This window comes from Symphalangus syndactylus, chromosome 12 (genome assembly GCF_028878055.3).
Source record: "Symphalangus syndactylus isolate Jambi chromosome 12, NHGRI_mSymSyn1-v2.1_pri, whole genome shotgun sequence".
Lineage (NCBI taxonomy): Eukaryota > Metazoa > Chordata > Mammalia > Primates > Hylobatidae > Symphalangus > Symphalangus syndactylus.
This window is the reverse complement of record NC_072441.2, coordinates 45,453,287-45,470,510: the sequence shown is the minus strand read 5'-3', so window position 1 is coordinate 45,470,510 and position 17,224 is coordinate 45,453,287. Positions and strand designations below refer to the sequence as shown.

General features: G+C 44.4%; 1 protein-coding gene across 5 annotated transcripts in view; it reads left to right on the top strand.

Annotated features, from left to right (window-relative positions):
• Positions 1–17,224, top strand: part of TGFBR3 (transforming growth factor beta receptor 3) — a 210,694-nt gene that overhangs the window by 79,810 nt on the left and 113,660 nt on the right. For all 5 annotated transcript variants that reach the window (XM_063625478.1, XM_063625482.1, XM_063625483.1 and 2 more), the window contains one exon: positions 11,872–12,056. In XM_063625478.1, the coding sequence (XP_063481548.1) occupies positions 11,872–12,056 (185 nt within the window). The remainder of the gene's footprint in view (positions 1–11,871; positions 12,057–17,224) is intronic.

The window sequence follows — 17,224 nt, the reverse complement described above, 5'->3', positions numbered from 1 at the left end:
TCCTCCATGCTTTTGCACACATTCTTACCTCTCTTTCTCCCATCTTTTTCTTTCTTGCTAGACACCAGTTTGCAAAAGGTAAAAAAGAGAAAATTAGTGATCATCTTAGGTACAAATCAAGGTCTGAGAGATGAACAGATTTGGTAATGTCCTTCCTCAGGGTTAATGAGGAGTAGCTTTGTAGCTCTGCAAATCTTACTTTGCCATCAGATATTGCATTAGTAGGAATTAAGTTGTAATTTTTTATGTGATAAAGTTCAGTTTAATATTTTGAATCTAAGTTGATAAAGCATTTGCATTTTAATAAAGAAACGTACTAGCCTTCAGTTATTTTGTATCTGCCAAATTCATAGGGTAGGAGAAAAAAGATCCTATTTTCTCCCATCCTTCAAACCTTTAGATTTGTTCTTGGTCTCTGTGCTGAGCCAATTAGGCAGTAACATCCCATGAATTCTTATCCCCTCAAAAATGAATGCTGTAGCCAGTGTCTCCTTCTGTCTGAGCTTCCTTCTTGTGAGAAGAATAGGGACAGGTGCACCATATTATAGGTCAAAAGTAAATCAGGGCTTGGTGTGGTGACTCACTTCCAGCACTCTGGGAGGCCCAGGCAGAGGCAGGTGGATCACCTGAAGCCAGGGGTTTGAGACCAGCCTGGCCAACATGGTGAAACCCCGTCTGTACTAAAAATACAAAAATTAGCTGAGTTTGGTGGTGCACACCTGTAATTCCAGCTACTTGGGAGGCTGAGGGAGGAGAATCACTCGAACCCAGGAGGCGGAGTTTGCAGTGAGTTGAGATTGCACCACTGCACTCCAGCCTGGGTGACAGAGTGAGACTGTGTCTCCAAAAACAAAACAAAACACAAGGAAACAAAATACCCAACAAAGTAAATCAGAAGAACTGTTGGCCAAGATGATGCCAAATGTCTGTCTTTATGGATTGCTGGAATTCCCTGGAGGCAGAAACATGGCCTGTTCTCGCCTTTGGGAGTTGTACTTCCAGAATGTGCTCGGAGAACAGGAATTTTTACTCTAATACTGTGCATAGTTTAATTTAATTAAAAAAAATTTTTTTTTTAAAGAGATGGGGGTCTGGTTATTTTGCCCAGGCTGGTCTTGAACTCCTGGCCTCAGGCAATCCTCCTGCTTTGGCCTCCCATAGTGCTGGGATTACAGGCATGATTACAGGGAGTACATGCCCAGCTGTAGTTTTATTTTAAGTCTTTCCAGTGCAATTAATAGAAATAATTTCTGGAGAGTAATGCTAGGGAGTAGTATAAGAACATATTATCTTAGATATTTTATTAATCATTCTAAAAGTTTTTAAAGAAAACAGTTTTGATTGGAGAAAACGTTCTCATTCATTTATTTCTCTTCCCCTCAAGGGACTTTATGTCTCTAATAGTATTTGAAGTTTGTAAAGCGTTTTCACATATAGTGCCTCATTTGATCTGTAAGTCAAGCCTGTCATAGAATAAGAGATCATGGAATGCTTAAAACCCAGCTCCCGTATCTCCTGGTTCACTATTTCCCGGTGCTTCTGTAATACAAGGACGGCTCTTGCTATGTCCAGTGGTGACTTCTGAGACATGCCCCTGCTTCACTTCAGGTCATAAAAACCATGAAACATAACAGCACCACTTCCTCACAAGGCTGCAGAAATCCCCCTCTGTGGGCACGTCCAGGTTGTGTAGTGGTATCTTGCTTAGATGGAAGAGTACGTGCCTTTTATAGCTTGGCACTTCCCAACACTTTGAGAATTTGGATTCCTAAAGAACCTGTGCCCCTTGTTTCCTTTTGAACATTTGAAAACACAATTGAATACAGGAAATTCTCCAACATAGTTGCTCCATGATTTCAACACAACAATACACAAATATGCACTGGCTTTTGGCCCAACAAGTTGGTGGTTGACTTCTTGGAAGAGGGTTAGTTTGTTAGGAGGAAGGTTTGGATGTAGATTTTGCTTGGAGGGTGAAAGAAACCATGATAAGATATGCCTAAGAGTTGTGCTATAGAAAAATCTAGTTTTTTTCCCCCTGAGAAATCCAAATTACAAGTTTTAGGACTTGTCTACCTTTTTCCTACTAGGGATAAGCTTCAGCCTGAAGCCAGATTTTATTGTTGAAAAACCCAGGTAGGAGCTGTGGTAGAAGGGCCGTCTTTGGAGTTTAATGGTGGTACATTCCACCGCTCCATCCCCAAGGGGCTGTAGTTCCAATGAATTGTAATTTGAGATGGTACAAACATGAGCATATGTTATGTACACGCCAGGAGTGTTTGTGAGCTCAGGGCATTCCAGGTGTTTTCTTCTTGGAGCTTTGTTTTTGCATCATATCCTGTGTTGGTAAGATTCCTTCTCATGAAGCTCAACTAAAGTGAGGCGGTGCTATTGGCTAAGAAATCATCCTGGGTGCCCTTTCTTACAGATTCTTGCATCCCGTGGGGGTAAAAAGGATTTTCAGCCCAAGGGCAGAATAGATCCTGTAGTACCCAGTCCCACAATCTGTGGGAGTTTGTCCCTCTGCAGCTGACAGCATTTCAGAATTCCCTGTGGGACAATAACAAAAACCTTATTAGCCAATGGTGTCATTAGAATAAAATCTCCCCACTGCGATGTCTTGGTCCCAGGCTATAATGTTACCCCTTAATTCCCTCTGCATCTTTACCACTTTTATTACAGCTGAACACACGCTCCTCATTAGAACCCTGGGTGATATGGGGAATCAGAGTGCTGAAACTTATGTGCAATAGGTACCAGATGTTTGTGTCAACTTGGTATGCATTGGTATTTAGAATGCTTGAGTATCACATTTATTAAATGTGAAAATTACTTACTATGTCTTCTCCAAAACATTACCCCCCTCTACCAGTATTTTTGTCCATGTTGCATGAGGTGTGATATTAGTAATTTCTTTTGGCACAGATTAAATTTAAAGTGTGTGCAGCAAATGCATCTGTTCCCAAATGCTTTGTCTGCATTCTGTCAAGTTTTGGAGCTGGCCTACTGCCAGCAGGGATGTGGGGGTTCTGTAACTGAGATTGGAATGCTGTGTTGCAGCTAAAGGACATAATGAAAGGGTGAGTCCATTTGATTTTTTTCTTTAAGTGGAACTGGGAATTTAGACATTGATGTTATATCGAGATCTTAGGAACGTTTCCCATGTGTCCAGATAAGCAAGCATTAGTGAAAAGGATGGAGGAGGGCATTTGGTAAAATGAGAAATGAGTTTCATTAAGTTTATGAAGTCTTTTAAGTCAACCAAAGGTGATAAGTGTGAACTGAGCAGTTTATTTTCTTTTAGTAGATATGAATGAATGTTTACATTTGGCCTATGCATCTGTTCACCCAGTCCTGAGGCGAGGAACTGGAAAGTACAAGGCAGAGGCAGGTGGTGCTCTGCCAGGGGAAAAGTCTGGAGCTAGAGTCTCAGAGACCCAGGTTCAAATCCCCCATTGCCACTTCCTGCTGATGTGTTTCTTAGCCTCTCATGAGCTCCAGTTTCCCATCACTCTAAAATGAGGGCATTAACACGGTCTTCACAGTGGCATTGTGAGGATCAGAAACATGTACAAGATGTGTGGCCCCTAGTGGTGTGGTAACCATACGTATGAAGAGTTAACCCCCAGCTTCTCACACAAGGCGGCAGCCCAGGGAGCCACCACGTGCTTGGCAGTGTGGCCTCAGGTGGCCCAGCTGCTGAGCACGCGAGCGGTGGGGGCCTGCTTTGTGTAGGAGGCTGGTTTGGCAGTGGTCTTGGCAGTGTGGCCGTGGTCTGGGCCACCTGGGGAGTTTCTCACCACAGAGTTTATTTGAATTTGTGCTGTCTTCAGGTCAGTAAATATTTTTGTCAGTAGAAGTAGCATCTTGTGGGTGAAGGGGGCTGTGCCTCTGTGCTGGTAGCGGAGGAGAGTGTACCAAACAGAAGAGCAGAGCCTGACTTCGGTTCAAACAAGACACAACACCCGGCAAGATTTTGAGATCAGATTTCTCGAGTAAGCCAGCAGGGGAGGATTAAACTCAGCTCACACTTTGAGTCCAAGGAAAAGTTAGATTTCTTTGGGAGCTACCCTTAAGGAATCCTGTACTCGTCACATGCCAGATGCCCAGAGCGAACTGAAATATCCAGATTGGGAGGCACCAGTGAAGATTGTCTCTGGAGGTGAATCTGTACATTACTGCCAGGAAGCACTTTCTGAAATAGACATCCTACCTCTGTGTGGCTCACAACAGTTTACTTATAGTGGGTTATAGAGTTTCTGTGAGGCTTCGGACGAAGTATCTGCAACATGCTTTTTCATGATAAAGTATGGTGCGAAGTGAGCATGCATGTGTGCTTATGAGCATTGTTGCTTTCAGGCGTGTTTTTTGTCATCGTCCACGCCGTGGTTGATCCTTACGTGGTAACACAGCTTTTGCTGTGCTGATAAGGAGCATCATCAGAGCATGTCACTCACTCGGCTCTTGACTGCAGGGAAGAGATTGCGTAGGGAAGACGGGATGTGGGTTTTCAGCCGTGGCCACAGGAGACGCTCCCAGCCTTTTGAGGCTGCCGGTGAGGGCCTACAGTAGCAGCTCTAGAGCTCACAGGTCACCACAAAAGTGAGCAGATGAGTCAGATGGGGTTTCGGAGCATGTTTTCCTGGTTTCCAAGCCTTCGTGGCTGGGAGGTGCTGTACTTGGGCCCCTTGGTGATCAAGTGAGAATCTGAGCCACCGTGTTAACTCAGGCACGTGTGCTAGAGCCTGTGGGGTGGATCATGCTGTTCCCAGGTGGAAGCCTTCCTGAATGGAGCTGGCCCTGGCATTGTGCAGACAGATTGCTGAAGGAACCACTATGCGGCCAAGGGGGAAGGATGGGAGACAAGTTCATGAGCCGGCTGTGGCAGAGGAAGAGGGACAGGAAGGCTAGGGCCTGACCCAGAAGTGGCAGGATGAGGCTGGGGGTGTGGTGTGCCAACAGAGAGACAGAGGATTGTCCTGCCACCTGGAGAGAGGGGATTGGCCAGAAGAGTGTTCGGGAAGAGAAGACAAAAACAGATTTGCGTTTCCTGCTTTCTGTGACAGTTGAAGGTGGGGAAGCCCCAACTGGGACTTGATTCTTAGGAACCAAAAATGCCACCTCCTTCATTTCATGGTTGGTGTTTTTTTTTTTTCTCCCCCTTTTAGTGTAAGAGTGAGGCTTTGGCTTTCAGGTAAAGAGTGAAAGCAGGAAGTCTGAGACAGACAGTCCCTTATTGGCATGAAGCCCATGCAGCATGCATCACCCCATGGTTCTTCCCCATTTCTCAGCAATAATTCAGTGTCTACTGTGTGCCAGATACTGTGCCGGGGTGAGGCAGGCAGCAGCAGACAGAATGGTTGGGTTCTGTTCTTTTGTGGTGTTTGCAGTCTTTGGGAGCATGTAGATGTGAAACCAATAATTGCACAAATAATTATGTACATCTCATCACAGGAAGTGCTGTGGAGAGAAACGGAGAGTACCACGAGAGTATGAAAAAATATAGATCTAACACAGCGAGGGAGGTTTGGGGAGCTTCCTTGAGAGATCAGTAGAATGAGCAGGAATTTGTCTTGCCGTGGTGGTCGGAAGGAACAGAAGCGGTGGGGAATGTGTTCCTGGAGGAAACCTTGCTTTTCAGAGGCTCCTTTGGGACATAGGTTGGCACTTATGATGAAATAAAAGAAGGCAAGTACATTAATTAGGGGAGGTTAAGCTACAAATGTCAGAAAACCCAAAATAACATTGGCTTATATAAGAAAAAGAGTTTACATTTGTTTCTTATTAAAAAAAAAAAAAGCAGTTCAGAGCTGATCCCGTGGGTCCATGTTCATCAAGTACCCAGGTGGCTTCTCAGTTGCTGTGCCCTCCTCACCATGCTGCTTCTGTCTCATGGCCCCAAAGGCTTGCTCTAGTGCTGCCCGTTACATCCACGTTCCAACCAGCAGTCGGAAGGAAATGGCGGAAGAACTGACCTCCTTCCCTTCATACAGGAAGCTGCAAGCTGCTAGCGGGATTGGGAAATGTAGCTTTCGTTCTGGGTGGCTGTGTGACCAGCTGGCACTTGGAGAAAGGAGAACGATGGCTATAGGGAGACAGTGAGCACTTCTGTGCTTCACCAGAATGGCCAAAACACGGGGAGCAAGTGCCCGGGGAATGAGAGACAGGGTCATGGTAGGAAGCAGGGCCAGATCTTGGAGGGCCTTGTAAGTCATGTTGAGGTTTTGGGGCTTCATCTGGACAGCACAGATGGAACGATAAGTCTTTTAAAGCAGAGAGAAGCAGGATCAGATTTGGGTTTTTCAGAAGATCAATTTGGCTGCTCTGTAGAAGACATTTTGGTGGAGATAATTAAGAGCATCTTGCAGTAATCAGGGAACGAGAAATGATGGTGCCCATGGAGATGGAGAGGAGGGGTCAGAGTTGAATGGCCGGGGAGAGAATCCATTGGCTGAGGAGAGGGAACGGGTGATGTTGGGGCACCTCCCCCAGGTTGGTGCCAGGTGTACATAGGTGGAGGCTGGTGCCATTTACTTAGGGAGGGAATGAAGGAGGAACAATAGGCACAAGGGGTGAAGATCCTGAGTTCTGCGTGTTGAGATTGGGTGTCCATGAGACAAAAGTAGATGGTGAAGGAGCTGTTGAATATTCAGGCCTGGAGCTTAGAAAAAGAAGTATGGGCCAGGCGTGGTGGCTCACGCCTGTAATCCCAGCACTTCAGGAGGCCAACGCAGGTGGATCACATGAGGCCAGGAGTTCGAGACCAGCCTGGCCAATATGATGAAACCCCATCTCTACTGAAAATACAAAAGTTAGCTGGGTGTGGTGGCGGGCGCCTGTAATCCTAGCTACCTGGGAGGCTGAGGCATGAGAATCGCTTGAACCTGGGGAGCGGAGGCTGCAGTGAGCCGAGATCGCACCACTGCACTTCTGCCTGGACGACAGAGCGAGACTGTCTCAAAAAAAAAAGGAAAAAGAAAAAAAGGAGAAATAAGTAAGTCTGAGATGGCCTGGAGTCGTTTCTGTAAAGAGATGGGAGTTGAACCCATGGATGTGTTTGAGAAAATCTATGGAAAAAGGATAGTGCACTCCAGGAACGCCTGGCAGGCATTTTACCTGGAAGGCGGGGATGGAACAGCTGGTGGCAGAAGAGCGTCTCTCCAAGATATTCAAAGGAAAACTTCATACAACCATACTGCCTGTTTGCTTTCTTTTTCCCCAAAGGAAACCCTCTCCCCTGACTCCTACACTGCGTCTGTTCTCTTAGGAGAGGACTATTCTACCCCATACTTAGAGTTTAACCTATGTCCTTTAGCCTGGATGTTTTCACAGGGACTTTTTGTCCCCTCCCTTAAGTCTTAATTTTTTTCACTTGTACATTCTGTACCCTTTGCAAACTTATCCAGTTACGTTTTTCAGGATAAAATCCTAGCGGGAAGTTGCTGGGTCAGAGGATATGTACCTTTTGTGGGGCCTTGGATACCACTGAAAAATTATACCGGTTTGCTCTCTCAGCAGCAGTGTGATGCTGGCACACTTTTTGAGGAAGTTTTCTTAAGGCATTTCTGGGCTTAATTTTTTTTTTATAAGCATTGCCTCCCTCTCCCAACTTTTCTTTAATGAAAAATTTCAACATGTAGAGATGTTGAAACCATTGTACAGGGAACATTTAGATTCCGCAATTAGCATTTTGCAATAGTTGCTTTATCAAATATCTCTCCATCTGTCAATCTTATTTTTTGGGAGGTATTTCAAAGTAAGTTACAAAACGGTAGATCTCACCGCTAAATCTATGACCACTTTTTTATTTTCACAGAAAGTGTTGGCACAGTAGCCCAGGCATTGGGCTGGATGTTCACTGTACAATGCTTGGTCACCTTTTCCCTCTCCTCACCCGGTGGATTCTCTCCCTGGCCACTCAACTCTGTCCCCTTCTCTCCATCTCCATGGGTACCATTATCTCTATTGCCCTGATTACTGCAAGGCCAGGCACTTCAGGACCCTGCCTCCTGAGAGAGAGAGCCCCACGGAGGGCCAAGTCTGAGGCTTTGGGTGACTGGGGCAACCTTGTAACAGTTACTTAAGCACGTTGAGCTTACTTTGCTTTCTTTAAAATGGGGTTAGTGCTGCTTCCTTGCGATGTGTCAGAAGGATGTGCAGCACCTAGCATTGCATAGTGGGCACTTAATAAATGGGAGCAGTCTCTCTCTTTCTCACTCTCTCTCTTTTTTTTTTTTGAGACAGAGTTTTGCTCTTGTCGCCCAGACTGGAGTGCAATGGCGCGATCTTGGCTCACTGCAACCTCTGCCTCCCAGGTTCAAGCAATTCTTCTGCCTCAGCCTCCTGAGTAGCTAGGATTACAGGTGCACACCACCAAGCCCAGCTAATTTTTGTATTTTTAGTAGACACGGGGTTTACCATGTTGGCTAGGCTGGTCTTGAACTCCTGACCTCAGGTGATCCACCCGCTTCGGCCTCCCAAAATGCTGGGATTACCGGCATGAGCCACCGCACCAGGCCAAGCAGTGTCTCTTATTACGTTGTATGCTGAGCTGTTAAAGACACCATTTCTTATATGCCCCTGGGGATGGTGGTAGATAATTCCTGATTTTTTTTTTTTTTTTGTCTTTTTTGGCATAAGGATAGTTTAATCATATGTTGTAGCTTTTTTTCTTTTTCAATCTTGGAGGGAAAAAAATTCTATGAGGAACTTTGAAAACCAAATACTACTCTATTGTGTCAGATGGTCAGGAACACACTGTTGAGTGTATTTAAATGTCAAGCCAAGTAAGTCTCTGTATTTTTATTTTTATTTTCTGAGACAGGGTCTCACTCTGTCACTCAGGCTGGAGTACAGTAGTGTGATCACGGCTCACTGCAGCTTGGACTTCCCTGGGCTTAGGTGATTCTCCCACCTTAGCCTCCCAAGTAGCTGGGACTACAGGTGTGTACCACCACAACTGCTTATATATATGTATACATACATGCATATATATATATATATATATATATATGCATGTATGTATACATATGCGTGTGTGTGTGTGTGTGTGTGTGTATATATATATATATATATATATATATATATATTTTTTTTTTTTTTTTTTTTTTTTTGTAGAGATGGGGCTTCATCATATTGCCCAGGTTGCTTTTGAACTTCTGGGCTCAAGCGATCCACCTGCCTTGGCCTTCCAAAGTGTTGATGTTACAGGCATGAGCCATTGCACCTGGCCTCCAGTGGGTCTCTGTAAAGAGGCGCTGTCCTGGCACTTGATCAGGGTGTGCCCCATGCATTGCTTTCTCTTTTCTTTGACCTTGGACTGACTCGTATAACCCATGGCTAGAGCTCTAGCCATTAAAAAGGGTGTTTGCCCTGTTCTGGACTCTGGCAAAACAGAGAGCATAGACTCTAAGGCAAGAAGCGCGCATCCTCAGCACGGAAGGTTTCCCGGCACTGGTTCCCTCCCTCTTTGGGAGTACCTTGTTACTTGATTTGTTTCCATTGAGTTTTTGTCCCTGCCCCAGAGTGGAGGTGAGCAGTATGGTGATTTAAGGAAGATCTTAATGGGTGATAGTGGCATCATGCGGAGGAGGGCAGATCAAATGAATTGCAGGCCTTTTTGCAGATGGGTTTTCAGCCTGTTCAGAGCTTTGCACGCATACAAGAATGGAACTGAAAGGCATTTTTATTTGTGCTTAATTTGTGATAATTGTAAATTCATGGCAGGAGGCTCTGCAACCAGTTCAGAAGGGTTTCCCAGTGTGGGTAGCTGTAGCCAGTGTGTCCCCAGAATTGAGTAGGAGTAGAATAATTTCTTGAAGCTCTGGATGTGAAGTATACCAGACATCCCACTGCAGCTGGGAAAGCCGGAGGCCAGGAGGGCAGGATGAGGGCAGCAGAGGGAGCACCTGCCCATACGGTTTCCCTGCACCCCGCCAGGGGCTCCAGGGAATTTACAGTCAGTACCTCCTGTTGTTGCTCTCGGGACATCTTCCTTCACCACCTTATGCTTTCTCAGAAAGCAGCTGGCCACGGTCCAGAGAGAGGCAGTGACTATTTGAGAAGGCACATACTTCATTTCAGACCAGATAGCTATTATCAGCCTAGATAATTTCTGTGAGTCCTGAAATAGACTTGGCCCACTAGGCAGGGTGTCTGCTTCTGGGTGCAGACTGGCTGGTTCTGAACTATGTTTGCAACCCTGGAGAGTACCTTTATTATTTAGAAGTCAGGAAGAACAAACTGGAGTACATTCAGGCCTTTTACCTGGGTTCTGTCTGGGAGGTTGTGGTGTAGTGGGCGCTGTATGTTTCAGCCCAGTTTCCTGGGTGATTGAATGGAGACAATAGCACCAAGCTCACAGAGGTGTGTGAGGAGTAGGCATCCAGTTCCTTCTTCCCCTGGGTGTGTCTCTATCAATCCAGCCAATGTGAAAGGAGGCTGCAGTGATGTCAGGGCTGTAGCAGCCTGTTTCCCATATTCCCTACAGCCAAATCCAAGTCCCTGGAATGGTGCCCTACTCACTGATCTGAGAGGGGACAATGTTTTTTAAGCTCAATGATTCATTTATTCATTTAACAAACATTTTTTGAGCATCTCATATATACCAGGCACTGCAGATGAATGCTGAGGATACAAAGATGAGTACCCACAGCCCTCAGAGAGGTCACATTCGACCAATAAAGATGGATGTGTACACCAGTGGCTGTCATGTAAATGCAGTAGTGGAGACAGGCAGATAAATTGCGGGAGGGCAGAGAAAGAGAGCCTTCCTCAGCTTGGGATGTTTGTTGTGGGGGCGGAGTGAGAGTGGAAGAGGAATTTAGGTAAAGGAAGCAGGCTTGAATGAGGACATGGAGTTGGGAAACATCCTGGTGTGTCTGGAGACCTTTAAATAAGTTCATATGGAGTGGGGAGGGATGAGACATAGGAAGGGGCTAGATCAAGAAAGGCCTCCTGTGCTCTGTGACGGAGCTCAGGCTTTATTCGGTAGGGCAGCTGTTCTGAGGGGCAGGAACTGCCCACAGAGATGCCAGCGGCAGGCATTTGCTTTGGGAACACCCGTAACATTGAGTGCCTCTAGGTTAGGTGGACAGTGCCTGTGTGGAAGGTGGCATGCAGAGCTTGAGTCCTCAGACTCCGTTCAGGAAGGTTTGTAATTGTCTGGGGTCGGTAAAGAAGTAGAGATGGAGAGGAGTGGATGGATTTAGGACTTAAGGCTTGATTGATTAGAGGAAGAGGGAATGAAGAAGCAGGAACCAAGTATGACCAGGGTTCTACTTTTTCTGTTTGAGGCTCTGCTCAGATCTTACTTCTGTTGGGAGGATTTTTCTGACCTCTGGCTCGAATTTTGCTGTACAGCTCTGGCCCTGATTGCCTCTACATGTTACATCTTGCTCTGTATTGTTCTTAAGTTTGTTTTGCTTTCTCTAATAAAGGGAAGCTCTGAAAAGATAGGATCTGTATCTTATACTTTTGTTAAGTGCAATTTTAGGTATTTAATATTATTTATGTATAGTATTATTGGGACTTTAAGCAATTTATTTTATTTATCTCTGATTTTCTACCAAGAGGGAAGAAGAAATTAAACACAAATGTTAAATGGAAAGTGTATTCTACCCAGAGGAATGCATTCATGACTTGTGAGTCCAAAAGGGAATTTAAAAAATCAAATACATACCAAATTATCCAAAAGAAATGTAAGAGATTGGGATTTTAGAAGATAGGCTAGCTTTTTGGCCACTTGGTCTTAGAACAATTTACCTGGAAAGGCATCTCTGGTGGGTTGGCACTGGCTTGATCACCCTTGCCCCTTTGAGGCAGAATTAATTGCTGTTTCTGAGTGGCTTGTGTTTGTGATTCCCTTGGCAGGTCCAGAGCCTGGTGCACTGTGTGAACTGTCACCTGTCAGTGCCTCTCATCCTGTCCAGGCCTTGATGGAGAGCTTCACTGTTTTGTCAGGCTGTGCCAGCAGAGGCACGACTGGGCTGCCGCAGGAGGTGCATGTCCTGAATCTCCGCACTGCAGACCAGGGGCCTGGCCAACTACAGAGAGAGGTAGGTGCAGGTGTCAGCTCTCAGCCCACTGCCACTGAGTCTGCAGAGATGATTTTCTGGACAGAAGTCCTTTTCTTCTCTTCTGGGGTTCAACAAAAGAAGCTCATGTATGAACATAAGAGCAGATTTAAAATACCAGCTGCTGTCTGGATTGGGCAACTTTAGGATTTCTCTGTCTAGAGATTGGTTGGCTCTCCCCCTTTCCTGGCCCTCTGTATTGGAAAAAAAACGTTCATAAGAATTTCAACTTTTAGGCCAGGCATGGTGGTGGTGCACACCTGTAATCCCAGCACTTTGAGAGGCCAAGGTGGGAGGATCGCATGAGCTCAGTAGTTCAAGACCAGCCTGGGAAACATAGCAAGACCTCATTTCTACTAAAAATAAAATTAAAAAAAAAATTAGCAGGGTGTGGTGGTGAGCACACGTAATCCCAGCTACTTGGGAGGCTGAGGCAAGAGGATTGCTTGAGCCTGGGAGATCGAGGCTGGAGTGAGCCATGATTGCCATTGCACTCCAGCCTGGGAGATAGAGCGGAACCCTGTTTCAAAAAATAATAATAATAATTTCCTCTTTTAAACATGATTGTGAGAAACCAAATAAGGTACCATTTCTCTGTTGTTGTGAAATGTCTTTCCTATTTCCTCCTGTGTCCTCTCTTCTTTCTTTACTTTGTCATATGAACTTATTGCTTCTGCAGGATGAGTGAGGGGAAATGGGAACACTCGGGAATAAAGATGGCGGTACTTTGTACTTGCCTGAAAATCCCTGAGCATAGCTCCTTATCACTATCTAGGCAGCTTCCCAAAGGTGGCGGTGACATTAACGGAGATGGTGATGATAAAGATATATGCCCATAGTAACTCAGCATTTACCATTTACTCTGCCAAACACTGTTCGAAGCACTCATACAGTAACTCCATGAATCCTACAATTATACTCATTTTACAGATGACAAAACAGGTGCAGAAAACTTATTTGCGCAAGGTCATCATCTTCAGAGAGAAATGGCCTCCTCTTTCCTGTGGCTCAAAAATGGCCTAGATTGTGGGTGAATGGTTATCATTTAAGATAACACAGAGTGCTTTCCTTCTGTTTTTAAGCTTCTGTGTGTCAGAAATGTTATCACTCAGGTATTCTCTCTCCAGGGAGAGAGAAACTACAAAAAATCCTGATCATAGTGAAGTGTAGGAAAAGTAATGCAGAATGGAATTTATCTTTGAGCTTTCTTCTGGTCAAGAAAGTTAATTTCCAGAGCCACTTGTTTATGTGCCTCAGTCACCCCATCTTTTTTGGGGTGGTAGAGGAGAAGCACGAGATGTTAAGAAGGAAAAGCAAGCTGATTTTAATCTCATGAACGTGTGCAGAGTTGGCTCATTTCAAAGACAGATCATCTAACCTTTCCAGCAACATTGGAAATTATTGTTAATACTCTTGGTTGCTTGCCATTGTTGCTGCAACTCATATTTCAGGTCAGATTTCTTTATCCCGGTAATGTGCCTTTAATTCTGAACTGATGGGGGAGAGTTTGTGGTGAGAGGGAAAGGAGGAGAGGAGGAAATGCAGCTCCTATGAAGCGTTGCTGACTCCAGCAATTCTTTAGCGCGACAATTACTCATTTTATATATGCTTCTCTCAGAGGAACTCAGAGGGAAAAGAAAGTCCAAGCTGTTACAGAAGCAGCAACAGCAGAAAATTCTTGATGTTAAATTGTGCAGTACTGTTGTTGACTCTGAAAACAAATTCGAGGAAGACTACTGCAACAAAAGAAAAATACCTCAAGGAGTGACAGCAGAGCTCTCCTGCACTTGGTTACTATGTTATTCAAAGTGGGATTCATTTTAGGACCTGGCAGTACTGAGGATACATAACATTAGCTGGCATCAGGAACATAGTGTGTTCAGTGAGGAAGAAAAGAAAGAGGGCCTACAAAGGGTAGTCTCAAACTTGTTTAAAAACCTGAACATTATTCTCCTTCAATATTTGTATAGTATATGTATGATTTTGGGCCAGTGATTTGAAGATGTTTCTGAGAATAGACAACAGAGGGACCTTTAAGAATTAGCTGGTTATAGTTCAATACTGTTTGAAAACAAGACTTTGGGGTAATTGATTTTTGGAGATTCCATCTGGGTCTGCGTTGCTCACATACGGCAGACCTCAGGGTAGTTTGCATATACGAAGTGAGCATAGAGGATGACATCAGAATGAGGGTCAGGACAATGAAAGAATGAAAGATTGTTTGTGGATGGTAAGATGGGTGTGGATAAGGATTAAATATCGCTCACTCTCTTGACATAGGACTGTGGAGAACATTACCGCAGCTGTGCAAATAGTTTTTAAAAATCATTTGAACCACATGACCCAGCAATTCCACTCTTAGGTATATACCCAAGAGAAATGAAAACACATGTCCACACAAAGACTTGTCTGTGACTGTTCATGGCAGCATTAGTCCAAAAGTGGAAAAACCCAAATGTTCATCTTCTGATGAATGGGCAAATAAAATGTGGTATATCCATACAATGGAATGTTATTGAGCAATAAAAAGGATGGCATACTGATAGGTGCTACAGCATAGATGAACCTTGAAAATCCGCTAAATGAAAGAAGACAGACACAAAGACCACATATCATATGATTCCATGTATGTGAAATGTTCAGAATACAGAAATTTATAGAGACAAAGTAAATTAGTCATTGCTTAGGGCTAGACGGGAAAGAAGGAAATGGAGGTTGACTGCTAATGGTTACAGGTTTTTTTAAAAAACTGGAGGCTGGGCGAGGTGGCTCACGCCCGTAATCCCAACACTTTGGGAGGCCGAGGCAGGTGGATCACCTGAGGTCAGGAGTTTGAGACTAGCCTAGCCAACATGGTGAAACCCCTTCTGTACTAAAAATACAAAAATTAGCTGGCATGGTGGCAGGTGCCTGTAGTCCTAGCTACTTGGGAGGCTGAGGCAGGAGAATGACTTGAACCCAGGAGGTGGAGGTTGCAGTGAGCCAAGATTGCGCTGTTGCACTCCAGCCTGGGCAACAGAGCAAGACTCCATCTCAAAAAAAAGAAAAAAAAAAAAGTGGAGGAGATGACAAAAATGTTCTAAAATTGTAATGGTTGCACAATTCTGTGAATATACTAAAAAGTGTTGAATTGTAATTTAAGTGGTTGAATTTTATGGTATGGGAATTGTATCTCAATAAAACTATTTTAAAAAACCATTTGACCTGCTGACATGCTAATAATTAGTCTATAAAGTTTACCTTGGCTCAATTCACTTTTCCCAAGATTGCTTACTCCTTCAACTTAAACTCACCTAATGCTTTTTGTTATTTTCAATGGATAACTTGGTTTTTGTAGATATGTCATGATATGGTCTATGCTAAAAATAACAGCTGATCTGTTTTGAGGGTAATAGTAGGAGGGCCAGAGGCAGCCTTTGTGCAGTCTCTACCAAATTTTTTTTTTTTTTTTTTTTGAGACAGAGTCTTGCTGTGTCACCCAGGCTGGAGCGCAGTTGTGTGATCTCGGCTCACTGCAACCTCCACCTCCTGGGTTCAAGCAATTCTCATGCCTCAGCCACCTGAGTAGCTGGGATTACAGGCATATGCCACTGTGCCCAGCTAATTTTTTATATTTTTAGTAGAAATGGAGTTTCATCATGTTGGCCAGTCTGGTCTCAAACTCCTGGCCTCAAGTGATCCGTCCGCCTCAGACTCCCAAAGTGCTGGGATTACAGGTGTGAGCCACCATGCCTGGCCTCTACCAAATATTAAAGGCAAACATTTTTCAAAATGAAATAAGTACCATTACTTACAAATTAGCAAAACAATTACTGTGCTGGCTGCAAGCCATAATTGACTATGACTCTGAAGACTGGAGTAGTTGGTTTTCATGATGTCATCCTTAAATGTGAGGGAATTACTAAATCAGCCCCATTTCCCCTTGGCTTGTTATTGGTGCAAGATCAGTATCAAGATCTATTATAAATCACCCCATCTCTAATATTTTACTATTAATAAATTCCTACCTCCCAGGTGCCTTAAGGTTCTTCAGCTGGGGAGAGATTTTTAATTTTCCTGTGTAGAGGCGGTGACAGAGCCTACACCCAAAAGTAGTAACTGCAGCAGGTTGACAAGATTTAGGGAGACAGTAATGCTTAAGTTGGATGAACAGTTTTATAGGCCAGCAGAGAATTTGTATCAGAAACACACTTGTTACAACAGTACATAAAAAGCCCTCGGCACCAAAGCAATGTTTTGTCATCGGCCTTCCTGCTGGGTTCTCCTCGGGTCAGAGTAGACCTATTGTATTTTTCATCTGAGAACACACCTCTCATTTGTAATCATTGCTTTCGGAAACAACAGCCTTGGAAGCGAACAGGAAACTGGAAGATGACTTTCTGGCAACAGAGGACAGCAGAAGAGCATAAACAATGCGGAGAGATCAGATTTATCTTTTAGAGCAAGTGAGGACCGGTGTCATGGTTTCCATCCCCATGAAAACTAGCTCCTAGTACCCTCTGATTTTGAAGTAAAATGCAGCCGCCCCCTTCTGTCGGACTCCCGAGTTTAATTGCTCAGGGCATTTCCTGATCCTGAGAAGGGTTACAGCACCATCAGAGGCTTGTTTACAGTAACATACTTTCATTAGTTGCTGGAATGGCAACAATTTTGTTTCCTATCATCTAATTTTTACTTGTGACCTGCTTTTATGTGGTGGTGTGTCTTTTCTATTTCCGACCTATCTAATTGCTTGCTTATTATGAAAAGCTGCTGGGGATAAGTCCCTAGTTAGCCATTACATATGTTTAGAAAAGATATGGACATTTAAATTTATGCATTTGTTTTGACATTAAAGGAGCAATGGGCGTGCCAGTGCCTGGCTGTAGGGGTGGAGTGGGGATCGGGAGGCTCCATTACCACGGGACAGGGGCCAGGTTTAATAACTTCACCTGTCAAAAAGCTCATAACCCTGTGAGCTTCTCTGCCTCATTCCAAAAGAGGATTTGGGATGAGCTTCCAGCAACAGGCATACCAACAATGTAAGCAGAAATACAGAATGAGGACCAAGGGGAAAAGAAGGGTGCAGTTTGTGAGCCATTTGGGTTAATGTGGTTGGTATGATTGTGTTTGAAATTTAGCTCCAGGCTTTTTGGCAGGCACAGCCAAAT